The sequence below is a fragment of the Phasianus colchicus genome, chromosome 10 (genome assembly GCF_987193195.1).
Source record: "Phasianus colchicus chromosome 10, bPhaCol1.hap1.1, whole genome shotgun sequence".
Classification (NCBI taxonomy): Eukaryota; Metazoa; Chordata; class Aves; order Galliformes; family Phasianidae; genus Phasianus; species Phasianus colchicus.
In genome coordinates this window covers 22060252-22080976 of record NC_143445.1, presented here as the reverse complement: position 1 = coordinate 22080976, position 20725 = coordinate 22060252, and the positions used below count along the sequence as shown (strand labels likewise).

At 48.5% G+C, this 20725-nt stretch overlaps 2 protein-coding genes and 1 long non-coding RNA gene across 4 annotated transcripts; 2 read left to right on the top strand and 1 right to left on the bottom strand.

Annotated features, from left to right (window-relative positions):
* Positions 1–1040: 1040 nt before the first annotated feature.
* On the top strand, positions 1041–10024 carry TNFSF10 (TNF superfamily member 10). 2 transcript variants are annotated; one of them, XM_031614559.2, is made up of 5 exons: positions 1041–1402; positions 4123–4275; positions 5203–5245; positions 5620–5730; positions 7032–10024. In XM_031614559.2, the coding sequence occupies exons 1-5, from the start codon at positions 1280–1282 to the stop codon at positions 7478–7480; spliced, it is 879 nt and encodes a 292-aa protein (XP_031470419.2). In that variant the 5' UTR covers positions 1041–1279; the 3' UTR covers positions 7481–10024. The 2 variants fall into 2 exon arrangements, with proteins under 2 accessions (XP_031470419.2, XP_031470420.2); XM_031614560.2 differs by having other exon boundaries at positions 1043–1402; positions 7035–10024.
* A 4646-nt stretch (positions 10025–14670) lies between these two features.
* On the top strand, positions 14671–18261 carry GHSR (growth hormone secretagogue receptor). The gene is made up of 2 exons (XM_031614579.2): positions 14671–15418; positions 17863–18261. Exons 1-2 carry the CDS (start codon positions 14680–14682, stop codon positions 18165–18167), a joined length of 1044 nt encoding a protein of 347 aa, XP_031470439.1. The 5' UTR covers positions 14671–14679; the 3' UTR covers positions 18168–18261.
* Positions 15099–17210, bottom strand: LOC149916663 (uncharacterized). The gene is made up of 3 exons (XR_016469772.1): positions 17086–17210; positions 15255–15338; positions 15099–15162 (listed from the first exon to the last, which is right to left on the bottom strand). It is a non-coding gene; the product is annotated as an uncharacterized LOC149916663 (long non-coding RNA).
* Positions 18262–20725: the final 2464 nt, after the last annotated feature.

Genomic DNA, 20725 nt, shown 5'->3' with positions numbered 1-20725 from the left:
GTGCAGTCACCAACCAGCAGACCAGGCTGCCCAGAGCCACATCCATCCTGGCCTTGAAAGCCTCCAGGGATGGGGCATCCGCAACCTCCTTGGGCAACCTGTTCCAGTGCCTCACCACCAACTGCTGCCTACCCAAAAGTTACTTCTGCTTTCTCTGCCTTGGAAAATGAGCATAGGCCTGCCGTGCTGGGGCACATGGGATGACAGCACTGATAACAACAACCATCTGCATCAGTCGGGGAAATACAGAAATAAATACACACTCACCTCCATCCTGCTGTGGAAACATCACTGCTGGGGAGGGACAGCTCCCAGGCATTGTGACTCCAAGGCCAGGTGCTCCCCTGCCAGAGCAGTAACACCGGTCCTGAGACTGCAGCACAGATTAAGGCTTATCCCTAGTTAAATGCTTTCCTGGGCAAGCTTTAATAGGTTTTGCTAGCAAGCTGCTTCCATCCAGCACTATGCACGGAACACAACTTAATTTTGGTTAAAAAAAAAGTGTTGGCAGCATTCTTTCCAACTGGTGTCACGGCCTTGAGGTTTTGCTGCAGTAGAATTTCATCAAAACAGAAATTTTATACTCTCAGAACAACTCAGAACTTTTTGAAACAAATCATTTTCGGTGTGAGTTTACATCCATTAAAGACAAAACGTTGTGCCAGGGGAGGTTCAGGTTGGATGTTAGGATAGCAGTGGCACAGCTGCCCGGGAATGGTGGGGTCACCGTCCCTGGGGGTGTCCAGAGCCGTGGGGATGTGGCACTGAGGGACGTGGGCAGTGGGATGTTTTGGGGTTGAACTTGGGGATCTTAGAGGTCTCCTCCAAGCGTAATGATTCTGTGATCCTTTACGAGAAGTAGGAGCGTCCGGCAGATGCTTTCACTTCTGCTTCTCTTGCGCTTCTGTTCGTTTTGAAAGTAAACAGAGAAGGAAGAGTTTCGCTTCCTTCAATCGAAGTCGAGCTGCGCGCAGGATGGGGATGGAAAGGGGCACAGCCCCTCCCAGCGGGCGGGGCTCCTCCTCCACGTTAGCCGTGCACTTTCCAATCGAGTCCTGCCAACTTCGGGCATAGGAACGCAGCAGCTGCCTGAAACGAGGCAGCACGGAGGCCGTTTTTCACGAGCCTTTCTTTCGGACCACCTCAAGGCCGCGCGTTTCGCCGCCCGGAGCGTTACCGGCAGGCGGGAGCCCGCAGGGGGCGGCCCGGCCCCGCCTCCTGGGAGGGGGAGGCCCCTTATAAGGGCCGCGGCGCCGTTCCGCACGGTCCCGCCGCTAAGATGCTGCCCGCGGGCGGGCCGAGCCCAGCGCACACCTGCGGGGCCGTGCTGGTGGCTGCGGTGCTGCTGCAGTCCGTCTGCGTGGCCGTCACCTACATCTACTTCACCAACGAGCTGAAGCAGGTGGGTGCCGCGGGGTCAGGCGGGGAGTTCTTGCTTTTTTTTGTTTGGGTTTTTTTTTTTCCTAAAAGTTACTTCTTTGTTGTTTTGTTTTGGTGGTTGGTTTGTGTCTTTCTTTTGCACGGAGTTTGCAAACGGGTATGTCGTGCAGAGCTGCGCGAGCGGCCACCCCCACTCTCACCCCCTTCCCCACCGGATGTCCCGCAGACAATGGGAACGCGTCCGACAAAAGCTGAGAGGAGGTGCGGCCCCTGTAAGAGCATCGGGCAGAGCCGGTGGGCACAAAGCGACCTCCGGCAGCGGGCAGCCAACGCTGCGCTGCGGGCCCTCGGCCCTTCCTGCACTGCTCGGTGCTCGTGCCCTGGCTGCACGTGCATCGCCCCGCTGCGTGGCGGGACCCCGTGCTGTGTGCCCTGGGGGTTGGCGCTCTGGAGGGGCGGGAGATGTTCCTGCTAAGCTTCTGGCTGAGCCCTGCCTGATGGTGGAACCGCGGAGCTGCGCTGATTTCATTTCATTCGCTTGCAGAATGCTGAGAATGCAGATATGCATAAACATCAGAGTAGAGTTCAGAGCACTCCTCTCTCTCCCTTCCCTTTACACAAAGCCCAGCATTCAGCCCCGGAGTTCTGCACGGCTGCACCGAGCGTGCAGACCCTGGCTGCAGAGGAACCTCGGGCACACAGCTTGTGCACGACAACCGTGTAGAAGGCTAACCTGGAGCACAGGGTGCGACCCCTCCTCCACATCGAGCACGTGGAATAAAGCTCTAGAGATGCGTTAGGACTTCCTCTGCCTGTTTGCCTTGTAATCAAGCCTGGCATTTCTGCACCTTCACCAGACTCCTAAGGCTGTGTGGATGCTTTTATTGCTACCAAACAAATAACATAAGACAGTGGTTTTTCCTCCCCAGCCAACCTGAGTGCTCAGATCCACCCCTTTGTTTTAGCACTTTTGCTATTGAAGGAAATGAGGAGACATGAGCACAATAAAGTTCACGGTGCTGTAGGATATGGGCTGCAAAGAAAATAGCCACGCATTTCCTTGTTTTGAAAACAGCCCCGGTCCTGGGGCAGGATGGGACAACAGGGTGCTTTTATAGGATGTGTCCTCAGAGTCAGTGCTGCAGATATGCCTTATCTGGGTGAGTCCTGCAGAAATCTGCTCCTTGCTTTCTCTCTGCCTGTAAGGCAAATGCCAGCCCTGCAGTGCCATGTGGGCTCTGGAGGATTTCCCAGTGGATGGAAAATGCAATTGCAGTGACAGAAAGGTGAAGTGTTGGGGATCAGAACAAGTGAGGGAGAGGCAGAGGTGCAGTGCTGTTTGCCTCAGGATGTGAAGGAGAGGCCTGGAGCTGAGCATTGCCCCATCTGGTGAGAGAACAACAGCAGTACTCCATCTGCAAACTTGTTTTTGTTAAACTCATTGAACCAGAGCAGTGTGGCTGAATCCATCAGAGCCCTTAGCTCTAAGGGCCGCTTTTCCTTAAAACCACACAATTTTAACCGCTTTGGGTGACTTTAAAATACCACTGCATTCCTCAGCACTGACCTAGGAACCTTGTCCAGCACTCACAGGGGGTGCTTTCTCAGCACTGCCTGCAGAGCATAGAGGTGTTCCAGGGGTCAGGGTCAGCTGAGCTGAGTGCTGCTGCAGCCTGAAGGGGCTGAACAAGGCGATAGGAATTGCGGGGGATTTTTCCTAAGCCTCATGGAAAGGGAAAACTCCTCCTAAACAAACAGGAACACGAGGCAGGGGGTGACCCCGCATTGCTTTCAGGTCTTAAGGAGCTCTGAAACCACTGCACACTGAACAAACACATCTGTTGAGCAAACTAAGCAGAACTTTTTAACAGAAGAAAAGTGGCGTTTAAATGTGACAAGAAGTCCAGGTGAATGCTTTGCATGCTGACACAAGGCCCTAGAGCTGATGCAGGATGTGGGCATGCAGCAGCTGCTTATACTGAGCAGCAGTGGTGCCTCACCTCAGCCCTGCATGGGCAGAGCTTCTCCTGCAAGGTGCCCCAGGAGTCAGCACTTCTGCTGCTCTTTCCTCTTTATCAAAGGATTCAGTTACCCTCTGTAACTGTAGGTAAAAGAGACATAAACCTGCGCCACAAGCACTCAGCATTATAATTCTGTTTGGACCCAGATGTTATCTCTGTTGTTTGGACTTTGTTCTGGGCTTCAGGTCAAACACACACCCCAGGCAGGATATGGGCAGGATGCATTATAGATAGTCCCAGGAGAAAGCTTGGGTTGTAAGTGGCTCTGGCTTAAAAAAAAAAAATACAAAATGGAAATTGCCTTTACAGTTTGATACTTGATTTCATCCTCAGTAGTCTGTGAAAAAAATCCCTTGTGCAAAAGGAATGCTTTGAACACAGAAAGGGACAAATTCACAACATTAATCTGAGTACTGAATTTTCACAAAGCTTGTCTGAGTGCTGGATACTCACATAAATCCTGGTTACTCAGATACTTCATATCCATGGAGATAATATAAATGTATTTCTGCATATTAGCTACCTCATCGTAATTAAATAAATATGTAAACTCAGGATTAATTACTCATTCTGTCTCTATAGTCATCTCTTGTACCATACTAGCAAATATGTGTAAGAAGAGAAAGCGTGTTGCTACACACAGAGAGCTCAGTGACTTACCCCAGCTGGAGGGCTGTGAGCAGATCCCAGGTGACAAATGATGGCTGTTCTCCTGCTGCAGCTCCAGGACACGTACTCCAAGAGTGGCACTGCTTGTCTGACTGGGGAGGAGCTGGGAGACCTCAACCAGAACTTAGACGAGATGGAAAGCAAAGACAGAGTGGCTGACCCCTGCTGGCAAGTGAAGTGGCACCTGGGAAAGTTAATTAAAAAGGTACTCGGGAGCTGATATGCTGGAGTGGTGGAGTGTGGTGCTGTTAGAATTTAGATCCTAAAGCATGTAAAGAATGCTAATAGCAGGATGAACTGGAAAATGGCTGAAAAATCAGAACTGTTTTCAGATTCCCACCTCCAGCACGTGAAGAGCTCCTCTCGTGCATTGATATTTGCTGCAGGCTGAAACTTACCTGAATGCAAATCTTGCATCCCAGAATAGATCCTCTGTTTGCATTCTGAAATCTTGTCTCCTTTGGTGGAAGTTCTGCCATTGAAGTCCCTGCAGGAGGAAAACATCGTGTTTAGAGCTTGACCTATCACAGTGCTCCTGCTTGCTTGCAAAAAGCTCGCCTGGGTACTGCTGGAGATAAATTTTGGATGGGTGGATGAATGGGTAGTGAGAAATGTGTTGGGGCAGAGCAGGCAGCTGGCTGCAGCCCAGGGGCAGTGTCTGTCAGCCAGGATGAATCATCCCAGAGCATCAGCAGGGCTGCTGCACCACTGCGGGTAACCAGCACCCAGCAAATGGAAAGGAGGGGGCTGCACAAAGTAAGATATGCCGAGTTAAAACTAGGTAGGGGTATTAAGTGAAATGTCATTTCCCAGGGCCGAGATGTGCAGCACTGCCAAAGGTGTGAATGGAAGCTGGTCCTTGTTCACCATCTCCTTTAAGAAAAGCACTAAGGTCTGATTTTGCAAGAGATTTAAACCCGGATGGCTGAGCTCTCTTGAAAACATTTTCCCTGGGGTTTAATTGCTTAAAAGATACGAAATACTTCATTATGACAAATTAATAGGCTTTTTTTTAATTAGCTCTTTGATCAAGTTCAGAATAGCATGCACTTGTGAGTGGGAAAAGGAGAGTTTTCTGCATCCTTCACTTTCTGTTGACAAGCTAATGAGTTTTCTCTGTGTTTGTTGGCAGATGATGTCAAGAATCCTTCAGGAAAACATGTCTGCAATCAATGGTACTACAATAATTTTATTAATTGTGGTAAAAGGGAGCTGCTGGTGGAGTCTGAAATGGGTATAGTGGTATAGTGACTTGAGTAATGCTGCAAAGCGCAGAAAACGTGGACTCGGGTGTTGTGCAGTTACACAGGGCATGGAACAGTGCTTACCTATTTGAGGAGGGCAGCTTTCCGGGAGCCAGGAGGGCAGTCCTAAGGGGACTGAGGGGCAGAGAGGTGCCTGGCCTGGGGACGAGCCAAGGGTGTTCGGTCTGTGATTTAGCCAGTTAAAAACCCAAAGCCAGACAGCACAGCCACGTTCAGCAGGGGATAGACACGTCTCCTTATGTCCTTGCTTCTCACTGGTGACTCTGTTTCTTGTCCCCATGTAGGTGACAGGACCCAGGCACTGCCACGAAGGGACGAGCCGCCACAAGGCCCCACGCTCAGGATAGCAGCACACCTGACGGGCAGCAGCAAGAGGAGCTCCACGTCCCCATACAGTAAGGGGCAGCCTTCACACAGTGGTCATGGAGCTTCTCTCTCACTTGTAGCTGGAGTTAACTTGGGCTTTTATACTTGCGTGGAGTTAATAGTAAGAAGGAAATCACGAGTCTCCTTGTCCCACACACGGCGTTTTTCAGCTCATTGCAGGTGCAGGCTGCTCACCCATCTTGGGTGCTTTTCAACATCTTTATCAGTGACATAGTGGGATCGAGTGCACCCTCAGCAAGTTTGTGGATGTCACCAAGCTGGGTGGTGCACTCAGTACAGTAGATGGGAGGGATGCCATCCGCAGGGACCTGGACAGGCTTGAAAACTGGGTCACGTGAACCTAATGAGGTTCAGCAAGGCTGCATACAAGGTGTTGCACTTGGGTTGGGGCAATCTCAGCTACACGTACAGACTGGGCGAAGAAACTGCTGAGAGCAGCCCTGTGGAGAAGGGCTTGGGGGTCCTGGTGGACAAAAAGCTCGACACAAACCAGCAGTATACTCTTGCAGAGAAGGCCAAGTGTGCTGGGCTGCCAACAGGGAGAAGGAGGGAATTGCCCCCTCTGCTCTGCCCTCCTGAGGCCCCATCTGGAGTGCTGCATCCAGGCCTGGGGCCCCCAGCTCAAGAAGGATGCAGAGCTGTTGGAGTGAGTCCAAAGGAGGGACACGAAGATGATCAGAGGGCTGGAGCACCTCACTTATGAAGAAAGTCTGAGGGAGCTGGGCTTGTTCAGCTTGGAGAAGAGCAGCCCTGCCCACGGCAGGGAGTTGGAACTAGATGATCTTTGAGATCCCCTCCACACTAGCCATCATTTGATTCTCACAGGATGGGAAGAAAGCTTGTTCTCTTTGGTACCTCACTGACTTCTCCTTGGGAATCTTCATTGGATAAAACAAAAATTCTCTTCCTGATGTTAAGCTTTCCTCTTCTCTTTCCTTTAATTTCCTTCTGTTACAAGCCCCAGCTGCTATGGTGACAGACCTATGGGCAAGGAGATGTGACATTCAAGCCCTGTTAATGAAAGGCTTCGTGGGGTTTCGTCAGCTCGGAGGGTACCAGCCACAGATTGATGTTTTAACTTTGTTACCAAGTAACAGCACGTTGGCTTTTCTCTTATTTGAGAGCACACAAAAAATAAGTACTTTGTGTGAATTCTCACATAGTGCTGAACAGCTTAATTGTGGACTTCCTAATTGTTTGGAGAGGATGGAGCTAACAAACTGCTCTGGGAGGGGCAGGTTTCCTTACCTGTCTGCTCACAGCAGGTGCCGTGCAGGCTTTTAACTTCACATCTCTCTTCTTTCCCAAGTAGATTACTTGTCCCACAAAGGCATCGGACAGAAAATCCACAGCTGGGAGTCGTCGAGGAGAGGCCACTCCTTCCTCTACAACGTGGAGCTGTGGAACGGTGAGCTGGTGGTGCCCCAGACAGGCTTCTATTACATCTACTCACAGACTTACTTTCGCTTCCGCGAAAATGAGAACGAGGACTCGGGTTTGTTGGAACGAATAAGGAATCCCAAGCAGCTCGTCCAGTACATTTACAAACTGACAAATTACCCAGATCCCATTCTGCTCATGAAAAGTGCAAGAACAAGCTGCTGGTCCAAAAAGGCTGAGTATGGACTTTACTCCATCTACCAGGGCGGGGTGTTCCAGCTGAAAAGGGAGGACAGGATTTTTGTCTCGGTCAGTAACAGTGATATAGTTGACATGGACAAGGAGGCAAGCTTTTTTGGAGCCTTTATGATTGGTTAAAAGACAAAAACTGTTCCCTGGAGGAAGCAAAGCCAGGAACAACCCAAAATTCTGTAGAACAGGATATGAAGCAGATGCCATAACAACAGCAGCAAAACCAGGCTCCCCGTGTTCCACTCACTCCCTCACTGCCATGGCCAGGAAGGAGCCTGGCAGCAGCAGGCTGGCAGTGCTTTGTGTGGCACAAGCTGGGCACATTGCGGGTGGCCCGGTGCCATGCTGTGTCCTGCAAGTACCATGGAGCTGCTCTGGGTGCTGATGGGGCTGGAGGAAAGTTCCACCTGTCATCTGTATCTTTCGTGCTAGGAGCCTTCCTAGTCCCCAGGGGAATTATTCTGGAAGCTTTTGTTGAAACCGGAGTTTCCCAAAAGGGAAAAGCCATTGGTAGCTCACACTGCACGTCTTCATCTCATCTCCCAAAGCACTTAAGCACCTAATTAATTTTAAGCGCACGCAGTCTGACTAAACCTGGGGTATTTACATGCTTGAAATTAAATATGTGCTTAAGCATTTTCTTCCAGGATCGAGTAAGCACGCTGCTCTGCCTCAATCAGTACATCGCACGTAAAAACAGCTGCTGAAAGGGCACAGGAGAGGTTTTGAAATCAATCAGTATTTTGGGATCAGCACATTACAGCGCCTATTTACCTAATTGCTGTACTGCAAAGATTTCACCATGCCTCCAACAGCCTCAGTAATGCAGTTACACTTGTTGACAGCAAGTACTTGATTTAAAAAAAAAAAGTGTTTTTCTCTAAATGCTGAATTCTATTCGACATTTTCCACAAATTGAGCATGACACAGTTATTCTGTGTTTGCTTGCACTGGCCTGGATTATGTAAAGGTGCAAGGCAGAATGACAGCCTGATGACTAATGTTTTAGGGAAAACATACGCAACTATCCGTGCTTAACCAGCTACACTTCAGATAATGCTGTTTTGATACTTATTTTGTTTGTAGGAATGGTTGAAAAGCTTTCATAACTTCTTTGAAATTTGAACTGACCACTAATTGGATGAGTGGGACTGCAGTTGGATGTGAGTCTCAAGTTGGATGGGTATAAATGAGCACATCTGCAGCAGTGTCATTGTAAATACACTAATGTGCACCATGGATGCATTTTGCCCGGGTTCAGAGAAACCAATGGGAAAAAGAAAAGAGGAGGAAAGTAGAAAAAAAAAAAAAAAAGAAGAAGAAAAAGGTAGATGCTTTGCAAGTGCTACTTTCAGTCAACACTCCTGGCACTATTGCCAGGAGAAAACCTGTTTGTTTTTTAAATATATTAAGGTTGCTGTGGGAACCTTCCCATTCAACTTCCATTGTGCTAATTAAATCACTGTGCACAGAGAGACAGCCATCGTTCATCTCTGCTTTGTCAACAAGAGGCACTGAAGGGGCACCAGGGCCAGTGCTCACCTGAGCTCCTGCGGCTGGTGGCTTCAGTAGCAGAGACCTTCACCATAGCAGAGACCTTCACCATAGCAGAGACCTTCACCATAGCAGAGACCTTCAGCAGAGCCCTCCTTTTGTTTTTACGACAAAGAAACACAGGTGTGAGCCTGAAATTACAAGTCAGCCTGCTGTTTCAACACAGCATCGTATATAGCGGCTTCATGGGTAATCAGATATGTGACATTCTCCATTGTTATTACTAGAGTACATGGTTTGGATCCAACTCAAGTCTCTTGTGACACAGAACAGAAAACATACCTGCATTTGTCTTCCCTATTTCAGGACTTAATTCAGAAATTGTTTTGCCTTGGCAGAGAAGGATGGGGGGAACAGAGCTGTTCCCAACACAGTGGGATGCTGCTGCATTGGAAAACTGACACCTGACTTTTTGTGGCTGCTTATTTTTTCACTTGGACGTGTATTTTTTTATGTGTGTGTTTTTTTTTTTCCCCCGACAATTTATGTTAAAAATGTTTTTTTTTTAAAAGTTATTTGAAAGAGATTTATTTGAACTGTGAAAAAGCATTTCCAGTGCTTTCTTAAGAGTCAGAAGCCCTCCATGTGGGTAAGAACCAATCTGTGTAACGTAGCAGCTGTGGGCTGACAGAAGGGATCCGTGGGGGACCTCACACACTTGCAGCTGACATGAAGACAAACTATGACACTTCTTGCTTTGTTCAGTGTTCTCTCTCTGGCTCCCAGTGTATATTATGATTGGGAATTCTTTGCTTAGGAAACTCACCGGGGCATTATCTTTTTAAATCTAAATGTACCTATTCTTAGGCCCTGCATGCAGAGCAGAAGATCGTGCCAAATAACCACATTTTATTTCTGAATAATCCAAAGGCATGCTTGCCAGATATTATCCTGGAGAGAGACTCAAGTGGTGTCTGACAGGACACGTTTGTAGATTAATGGAAAGATGCATCAACTTCTGATTGTACTTTTGCACCGAGTCACACTTCTCATCTCACTTCATGATGAATGGTGAATGTAGCAAATTTTTATACGTGGGTGTGGGTTGCGGTAAACATATAAGGATGGTAATTTTTCTATGTCTGTTTTATATAAAACGTTTTTAGTAAATACTTACTGAGCCTCGTGGTGTTTATTGGCTTCCATAACAGCAGCCCAACTCCATGAGTGCACCCCATATCACAGGGATGCCTGCAGGGGTTGGGAAGAAATCATCCCTTCTGTAGAGACTGCTTTTATTTCAACTCTCTTTTCTGGTGTTTCCATGGGAAAGAGGACTTAGCAGCTAACTGCCTGTTATTTTACCTTGCATTGCTTCATTACTGCTATTTTTTTGCCTCAGTAAATGTAGTTATTACTGCTTGCAGTGAAGCAGGATTCACTTGGCCAGGCGGGATCAGGGATGCATTCCTTGTACTGTGTGCAAATAGATAAGAATCCTGGATCAGACCCTGGGGTTTTAGGATTTCTAATTACACTTTTCATATATATGACATGACATTTCTGGGGCTAAGGAAAGACTGAATGCAATGATCAAAATAACACAACTAACACATTGGGACGAGAACTCACTCATTCCTCCAAGGTGCCTTGTTCCGTTCACAGAAATAGATGGATTAGGATAATTTGGGGTCTGATCCAATTTTCCACAGATTGGACTTTTTTATATATAGGTAACACAGGCATTTGTAGCTGTTTCCCTCAGAACTCTCTCTTCCATTCATTCAAACAGACAGAAATTGCACGTTATGTCACATGAACAAAACCCACCCATCCTCCTCTGCCTGACAGCGCATCCATCCCTGCTAAGTGCTGGAGCATCACACTGCTATCACAGCACTCCCCTTCCTCCAGCTTTGCTAAGCCAGTACTGCCATCTCCATTGGGAGTACTGCCTTGGGAAAGTCTTCCAGGTGCCATCGGGTTGGACGCTGGGCTGTTACAAATGTCTGATTGCTGGTGCTCAGGACTGCGGGGCAGCAGGTTGGGGCAGGGGTAGGTTTGAGCAGCTTGCCCTTTTCACTGGCTGCTCTGTCACTGCTAACCTACTTCATGTCCCTTGTCTGACGCAGGTAACACTGAACACAGAACATGTAACACTTGCTATGTGAGCAAACACTTAGAGAATCCAAGGTTCAAACTGCCTTTTAGAAACTAGCAATGCGATCACAACAGAATCCAAGGAACAAATGCTTCTTCAAGGCACTTGATTTTGTCTGACTGAATTCTTCAGCTTGTATAATCCTCAGTTTGTACAAAGCTATCCTTGTTCATGCCTTACAGCCTCTGGATGAGGGCTGAGAGGATGAAGTGCGTATCTGATGGTGGATTCAGGCAGGTTATTGCTCCCCATTTCACAGAGAAACCAAAGAAAGTACCATCAGGACAGCATGACCAAGAATGAACAAGTCCACAGTCCCATCCTGCACGTTCTAGCACTAACACAAGTCATAGGGCGCACCATGAGTAGTACACATGTGTGAGTCAGTTGAGCATCCCCACCCCTCGACTGCAAGGCTTCTGTTATGGGGCTGTTATGGGGCTATGGCACCAGAAAGGTGTCTGTTGCCTCCAGGAACAAAGTCAGGACAGCTTTGAGTCAGGACCTGGGACTGAACACCAGTGACATTGCAAAAACACAGGGCTCATCTCCTACTACTCTCATGCTATGTGCTATTTAATAAACCCTTTGTAATTCTGACACAGAACAAACATAGCTGAGGCTGGGGAACCGTCTCTGCATCAGTGGCCCAAGAGGAACATCCTTATGCTGGTGTGACCTAACAGCACACGGAGCCGAAGCACACTGAAAAGACAAACCTAAAATGGATGTCTTTGAGTCAGTGAGTTAGAGCACATCTTTGCCAGCCCATTAACTAACAGCATTTCAAAGTCAGCTTGTAGATGTTAACTTCCATACAAACAACCGTAAAGCCATTTCTGCACTTTGCGGTTCTCCAGCAGCTATTCCATTGGCACTGCTCACTGCTGAGAGGTACTAAACCGTAACCTTTGAGAGCACTCACCAGCTGCTACCTCCTGTTCTTAAAATACAGTGCTTACAGTAAAAGTCAAAGCACCTCCTGCCCCTGGGTAGAATAAAAAAAGATGCTTTTCTGTGGATTGTAGAAGACGTGTCATTTTTAAATGGCAGATCTCTCCCTTGAAGTCTGTTTTGCATGGAAAGCCATAATAAATCTCTCTCAGATATTTCCATGACAACAAACCACAATATAAACTAGAATTAAAACTTTATTGCATGAAGAGTGAATGGAAAGAATGAAACATAGGAGAGAGGTCTCAAAACACAGTCAACAGAAACTCTATCTTACGTCCAGCGCTCAGTGCAGCTCTAATGCTGCAGAAGGGAAGCAGCAATATTTTAAGAGCTCTCTGAAAGGTAAGTGTCCCCTGTAATGCTGTTTTGTTTTGCTTTGAAGTATTTTTGGAATGTCTGTTCTGGCCATTCATTTAGTTAGTGGATAAACCTGTGCATAAAACGTCCTTATCTTCTGCCTCTTTCTCAATTCCCAGCTATATTAGCGATTTCAATCTTTCCTGTGGTTGGTAAGGCAACATAAAATACCATTCCTGCAGCTGAGGGCAGGTAGATGAGTGCCTGGAACCACCTTCTCTCACAGCCATTCTATCTGCTGTCATCACTGTCCATCAGTATATGCGAAGCAGACGCAGGAACCCACCATCACACCAACTCGGTGGTGTTTCAGTTCTTTATGCCCCATTAAGATACAGCCTTTGGTATCCAAAGAATCAAAAACAGGGACTGCTTTCCTCGCTCTCAGCTGTTTTTTCTGGCACTGACCCTAAGAAGGAAAAGCCACTCCTGAATCATGCTTCAAAACCCCTTTGAACAAGCAGGGCAGCAAAGCTGTTGGATTCAAAGAACGACTGCAATCCCCGATCCAAGTGGGTCAGGGCATCAAACTCCCAGTGAATTAAGTGTTATTTCACTGCATTACAAACCTGGGCTGCCAGGAGAATAGAGATCTGCTGCCGCCTCAGTTCAAGTACCATTTTAAGAAAGGACAAGATTTTTCTAAAAGACTGAAGCTCTTGTCTCCCAAGGGAAAGGGAAATGGTCATTTTTGACAAGATACAAGTCAGCAAAAATGGGAGGAATTTCATGAGAATAAAGGCTGCTCCCTGCAAGGTCACATCCACAGCTTCAGGCCCTTTGCTGCCAAGCATCCAGGTCCTGCAGCTAATGCCACTGGCCTGAGAATGTATGGGGGTGGGAAGAGTGAAAGCATTCTTTAGAATAACTGGAACTATTTGGCAGCTTTCCAGGAGCTGGACTCCACGAATCTTATGGGTCCCTTCCAACTCGGGGAGTTCTAAACAGGGACAGTTGCTCACTACTCTATCATATAAATACATCATTTAAATTAGTCAGAGTAAACACTGTAATACTGAAATAGCTGGTGGCATACAGCCCATGATTCTTCACAAGAAATGAGTAAAGCAGTTACATGGGTAGCTGGATAAGCAAAGTGAGAAGATGATAGGCTCTTCCTTTTTGCTTTTCCCAAATGAATTAATTTGTGGCTACACTCCATAAAATTTAGCAGCACTTTAATAACTTGCTACAAAACTGTCTCACAGTGCAAGAGCAGGAATGACCAATAATGACTCCAACAAAGCTGCAAAGCGTGCTGAAATTAGGATAGAGACAGGGCACTAAGGCTAATGCATCACTATGGAAAGTGCTGCAAAGTGCTCAGCTGCCAACAGGCACATCCCGAGGAGCAGGCAGAGTAACAGCCGTGTCACCCTGCTCTGTTCTTCAGCAAAGCTTGGCAGTTGTGAAATAGCAACACCAGCAGATGGTGGGCATACATACGTGTGCGTGCACTTGAGAAGCAGCACCAAGCTCTGTTTCCACGCTGCATTAAGCCAGATGCCAGCGTGCACTCAGAACACAGGTGGTGGTGGTTTTTCGGTTTTATTTGGGGGGGGAGGGGGAAGGGGGGTTCCTGTTCTGCCCCTGAGCTCACCTTGAGCTGCTTCCCTCAGCCAGGGCTCGCGGGCACAGAAGATGCAGTCTCAGAAGATGCGGGATGCTGCAGCTGGGATCCCAGCAGCTCCGAGGTGTGTGCGTGCGGAGCGCAGAGCCACGCTGAACGAGAACGGAATTGCAGGTGAATCAGAGAGAGGGCGACGGCTGCAGCTTCACCCATCTGTAGCCTCACCGCGCTCCTGCCAACATCCAAGGGCAACGAAACGACGGACAGTGACCGCAGCCGTCCCCGCGCCCATCGCTGTCCCCACGCGCCCGTCAGCCCGCGCATCTCGGATTTTACACGCGCGGAGAACGCCGCACCGACCCGTCCCAGAAGCGAGAGCTGCTCCGAGAGCGCACGCCATCGCCCTTCACCGCCTCGACGGCGGCAAGCGGAAAGCACAAGCTCGTGAGGACGGAGCTCAGCGGGCAGCCCCGCACCGCAGCCAGGGAGTGGGAGCCTGCGGGGACGCCCGGCCCCGGAGGGGAGTCCCACGCGGAGGAGCGGAGGGGAAGGACGAGCGGTGCGCGCACGTCGGTCTAAACTCGCCGCAGAGAGCGGAGCCGCTCCGCGCCCGCGGAGGCAGCGCCTACGCGCCCGCAGTGACGCGCGGAGGGACCGGCCCCCGGCCGGGAGGGGGGGGGGGGGGGCGGAGCGGGGCCACGTCCGTCCCCGCCTCCCGCACCTGCCCCAGCCCCGGTCCGGGCTCGGAGCGGCTCCGCGCGGGGATGCGCAGCCCGCGGCGGCACGATGCGGGAGGGGAGCGCGGAGAACAGGACGGGCGGCGAGTCCCCGCTGCACCTCTTCCCCGCGCCCGTGCTCACCGGCATCACCGTCGCCTGCGTCCTCCTCTTCGTCGTCGGGGTCCTCGGCAACCTGATGACCATGCTGGTGGTGTCGCGGTTCCGGGACATGAGGACCACCACCAACTTCTACCTGTCCAGCATGGCCTTCTCCGACCTGCTCATCTTCCTTTGCATGCCCCTGGACCTCTTCCGCCTTTGGCAGTACCGGCCCTGGAACTTCGGGGATCTCCTCTGCAAGCTCTTCCAGTTCATCAGCGAGAGCTGCACCTACTCCACCATCCTCAACATCACCGCGCTCAGCGTGGAGCGGTACGTCGCCATCTGCTTCCCTCTGCGAGCGAAGGTGATCATCACCAAGAGGAAGGTCAAGCTGGTCATCTTCATCCTCTGGGCCGTCTCCTTCATTAGTGCTGGCCCCATCTTTGTCCTGGTGGGCGTCGAGCACGAGAATGGCACCAACCCGCTGAGCACCAATGAGTGCCGCGCCACGGAGTACGCCATCCGCTCGGGGCTGCTCACCATCATGGTGTGGATCTCCAGCATCTTCTTTTTCCTGCCCGTCTTCTGCCTCACGGTGCTGTACAGCCTCATCGGGAGGAAGCTCTGGAGAAGGAAGAGGAAGAACATCGGTCCAAGCACTGTCATCAGGGACAAGAACAACAAGCAGACTGTGAAGATGCTAGGTATGGCTCCCCGGGCTCTGTGTTTGCAAGTGTGTGTGCTTGTGTGTGCAAGAGAGGGGAGCCGAGCAGTGCCAGATCACTGCCGTTGCTTCTAAAGGAAAGCATAGTTTTAAAACCTTTCCCACAAAGGGCTCCACTTTAAGGTATTTGCAGAACAACTCTCCCCTTTCCTTAGATTTATTTCTAACCGGTTGGTGCTGGGGACTGTAAAACAGTTAAGGAGATTTTAATAACAACCTCTGACAAAGACGAATACCACCGTTACAATTAGCTCTTGCCCTGGAGATTTTTAGAACATCTTTGGTTGTGGATACCAACGTTATTTACAGAGGATAGTTTATTTGATTTTCAAACTAACTTCTTCTAAACCCACAAAGTTAGCAGCAGACTAAGCAAGCAGGGTGTGATGTGCACCGACTTTCAAATGAAAAGGCATTTTTAGCAAATTGGGGTTATTTAGCAGTGTGGCTGTTTAAGATCGTGGAAAATGATCTTATTTTTGTATTAGAAAAGCAGTAGCCTTTGCTGAACAGTGACCATTTCATCTCCTTTAGGGTCTGTAATCTCCTAAATTCCCACTGACTTCAGGGTAACAGGATGGAGATGACAGACGCTGTCAGTCCTGTGTATTTACACCGCCGCGTGGTTTAAACAACAGACACTGCTGGCACACAGAAGAGCATGTTTAGCACAGGGATGCTGGCAGCTCCTGACAAGCATGTGCTGGGATCTGGCTGCACAGAACCCAAAGTTGCTACACAGATCCATGCCTGGTCACTGAGCACTGCTGTGTGCTTTCGCTCTGACCGATCCCAGCATGGATGGGATGCTTCACACAGGTGCCACAGCAAGGACTAATGAGCCAGATGGAGAGATGGCAGCCGTAAGGGGCTTCATTATTGTATATGAGCCTACTTGACCTTTTGTGGGTGCCCTGCTTCGTAGTACTACCATCAAGAAGCAAAAATAATAAAACCTGCGACATTCTTTGAGCCCTTTCAGCCACATTTTACAATCAGTAGAATTAGTTCAGGTGGGTAAGCGTGACCTTGGAAGTAATTCTTCACTCACGCTGCTAGAGCTTCGGGATTATGGATCTCTATTTACAATAAGTAAATTGCCAGCGTGTACCACTGCCATGTTTATCTATCTGCATACTTAACAGTAAGGAATTTCAAAACAGTAAGTGCTTATTTCTGCCCCCAAGTATTGTTGCCAGCACTACGGTATTTCAGACACCTTTTCTTCTTCTGCAAGGGCTGGGAACAGCATGGCAGGGTTCAGCCCTTCCTCTGGCAAAGCCAGCATTCTGCAAAGGAAAACAGCCTGATGCTGGGCAGAAAGAAAAGAAGCGAGTAAAGGCTCGATAGCAGCAGATGCACAATGCAATCTGCTCTCACTGCTTTTAGTTTTTTGCCTGAAATCTAGAAGGTGCTTCCTAAGACTTCAGCAAGTCATGGAACATTGATTAAATGGGATTAGCATCACTTCTTTTAAACTGTAGAAAGATTATATGTCTCTAGGATAGTAATTAAACACCCAAACATACAGCCTGACTTTGAAAGGAGCTACCATAACCCATTCCTCTTGAAATCAATGGGATTCTGCACCAGTGAGGATTAAACTGCATTCTCAAAACCCCAGTTAGGAGGGATATGCACGCTTACCTGTAAACATATTGGCTACGCTCAATATTCTGTGCACAACGACCACAGTGGTAGTAATCAACATATGGATTAAACTCCAGAGCATGCTCGTGAGCCATGGAAACTTGATCTGAATTTCCCAGCTGGAGAAACTGCAAAAAAACCCAAAGTGTTGGGCTCAAGAAGATGCAGAGCAGGAAAACAGATACTCTGAATTTCAGCTGTGTGCTGCAGAGTATGCCATAAGTTGCATGTAGCTTTCCTGTCCTTGGAGTAATCATGTGCCAATGCACAGGCAGGAAGGCAGGGTGCCTGTTGTTTCCCGGTTGGATGTGCCATACAAATCCAGGCAGTGGTGGTTTTTTTGGTCTTTTGGCCTTTGTCTTAAACCACTTTGCTTCCCAGGCATTAAACACTCCACTACAAACCACAGCGCTGAGCCTATCGTTACGTATAATTTGCTTTTGTAGGTGCAGACAGTAGGTTATGTTATAATTTCTGTCAGTGCTCTGACTCTTTAACTCTGTTCCTTTACGGAAAAGATGATTTGATAGCTCAGGTGTGTTACTACAGCAGAGTAGCTGTGCAGTATACAGGCAGGCTGCCTAGGTACAATCAGTTCAAGTATTGCTAATCTATCCTGCCTGAAAATGTACTTGAGAGAAACCTGAAAAGTGACAGGGTGCCTTTTCCCACTTGGAGATTAATTGGTTGAAAAGAGAGAATGCTATTTCATTTATTTTTTTTTTTTTTCCTACTCACAGTTAACACACTTTCTTCTGCTGTTTTTTATTGTAGTTGTGGTGGTATTTGCTTTCATACTCTGCTGGTTGCCTTTTCACGTAGGACGATATTTATTTTCCAAATCCTTCGAAGCCGGATCCTTGGAGATAGCAGTGATCAGCCAGTACTGCAACTTGGTGTCCTTTGTCCTCTTCTACCTGAGCGCAGCCATCAACCCCATCCTCTACAACATCATGTCCAAGAAGTACCGCGTTGCCGCGTGGCGGCTCTTCGGACTCAAAACCCTGCCAAAGAAAAGACTCTCCAGCACCAAGCAGGACAGCTCACGTGCATGGACAGAACCCACCGTCGCCACATGACACGGGGCCCAGTGCCAGAGCATCACACACCAGTGTTACCAGAGAGCCACCACGAAGGGGACGTGGGGCAAGACGCAAATCGACAAGGAAAGCTGCGCTTGTGTCGTCACCTGGATTTGCTGGGAGATGTCACATAGGCAGCGAAAGATTTTTAAAATTACCTACACCTTGAGAATATAAAGGAGACACGTGGTTACAGCATTTGGCAACAATCAAGTGATATTTGTCTGCTGCTTTTGTCCATATGACATATAAAGGGAGCTTATAAACAAGATGGAGAGCGACTTCCGACTTGGTGTGACAGTGATAGGGCGAGGCGGAATGGTTTTAACTAAAAGAGGGCAGATTTAGGTTGGATGTTAGGAGGAAATTCTTTACCCAGAGGGCAGTGAGGCCCTGGCACAGCTGCCCAGAGCTCTGTGCCCCATCCCTGGAGGTGCCCAAGGCCATGGATGCGCCCTGGACAGCCTGAGCTGGTGGAGGCAGCCAGCCCATGGCAGAGGGACTGGATGGACTTTAATGTCTCTTCCAAACCCAAACCATTCTATGATTCTTTTTTTAACACAGGGGAGCGAGGCTTCCCCATTTCTAACAGGCAAACATAGCCTGGCTCTACTGAGAGTCCATGCAGCTCCAGTAACTGCTAAACACGAGCCGAAGTTTTCCAGAGTTAACTTTTGTTTTGCTAAGAATTTTGCTAGCATATAGCCAGACCCTAAAGAGAGAAAATTTAATTGCCTTTTTGAAGTAGTAATCATAGAATTTGATACACCTTTCATAATTTCAATGTTTAAAACAAGTTCCAAAAAGGAGAAATAAAAATGGGCAGTTTTCAAACATGCTCAAATTAATGATCCTCACATCATGTGTGAATAGAAATTAAAAAAATTTTCATTGAAGTGGCATAAAAAATGGCTGTACTGGAACATTTTGGGAATGTGTATCAGTGGGACAAGGATGGTGCTGCCTTCAGGACTGCAGTGATGCTGTGAAGACTGGGAATGCAATCTCCCACAGTCACCTTTTTGTTTTACCAGCTGACTCACCTCTACTTGCTCTGCTTGGTTTGACTGTGAGCGACTCACTGTACCCAAACTTAGGAGCTGTTGGCTGTCCCAGTGTTGATGCCCGTGCACACCGCAGCCTGAGGACAGGTCTGCCTGTAAGACGCCCTGGGTTGGGATCAGTCAGTCCTGAGTACCTTATGTGCCAGCAGAGCCCATGCTGCAGCATCACATCCACTCACTTCTAGACCTGAAAAACTCAGAAAATATACATTAAAACACGTATTCTCATACTTGATTCATAAAAATCTTAAATTCAACTGATTTTTATGAATCAAGTATGTCATTAAAAAAAACAAATCAAACCAGAAAACCTTCCACACCTTATGCTAATCTGTATGCCTTACATCGCATCTGTTGTCACACCTATACATAGATGTTGTGGTCCAGCTAAAAGAGCTTGAGGGTGTGCATGTGCAATAGCAGCTTTTATTTATTTGGTTCTACTATTTATTACCAGCTGGTCCACAACTGATTCTACATTAATTGTCTGTTCACAAGATTCCTATTGCTCCTAAGCCCCCATTGCTGACTATGGGTCGCATTCTGCCTGTTATGCCTTTGCTGGTGGTGCTGCTCAGGTATAAGTGAAAAGAGAATTTGGCCCCTTCTGTACCTGTTGGTGTGGCTGGGTGGCAGCAGCCTGTCCCAGCAGAGGCAAACCACAGGAGCAGCAGCAGATGGAAGCTTTAGAGGGGCAGCCTAGTGAGGCTTACCTCATTGGAGCCTCTGGTGTGGGCTGAGCCCTTTAGGACAGCAGCACCCATGGCATCCTCTCTCCCTTTTGCCTCTGTCCACTACTGCCTTTCTGTTTGTTTTGTTCTTTTCTTCGCTGTCAGCTGACAAGCAGATCTGGTGGCAGACATCATGCAACTCAGGGAAACAAGAAATCGAGGAGTCTGTGAAGATGTGAGCTCACTAATTACATGTCCGTGTAAATGAACCGATCCCGCACCTACCGTCACGTAAGCGTTTCGAGTTTCAGCTGTGTCTGTGGTATTAAATGTGAGCAGAAAAAGAAATAAAGCAGTGAGAGTCTCTGTAGAGCTGGGGGTGGGTGCTGAGGGAGGGGGAGACATGGCCATGGGCGGCAGGAAAAGATTTCAGCCCTGGCAGAAACACCCAAGCGTTTCACACACACTGTAGCATCACTCCACCAGGTTGCACTGCACCATCCATTAGCTTTGCCTCCCTAAGGTGCTAAAATATTTCCATGCAGAAATGCTGAAGTTGGTGGAGTTGTGCTTACTGCCACAGTGGGCTGGTGGTTGGGGTCTGGAAGTGGGCTGCTATGGTCAGGGTGCTTCTTCAGACAGCTGCTGGCACTTTGTGGGCTACTTTTACCCAGGAGACAGGAAAAGCATCACCTGGGCAACTTTGGCACCATCAAATCAGATGTCAGGTGCCCCCAGAAGGATACGTGACGTCTCTGTGGGATAAACACGCAGCTGCCCACTTCTGGGTATGCTGCTGCTGGAACTCCAGTGGAAAAAA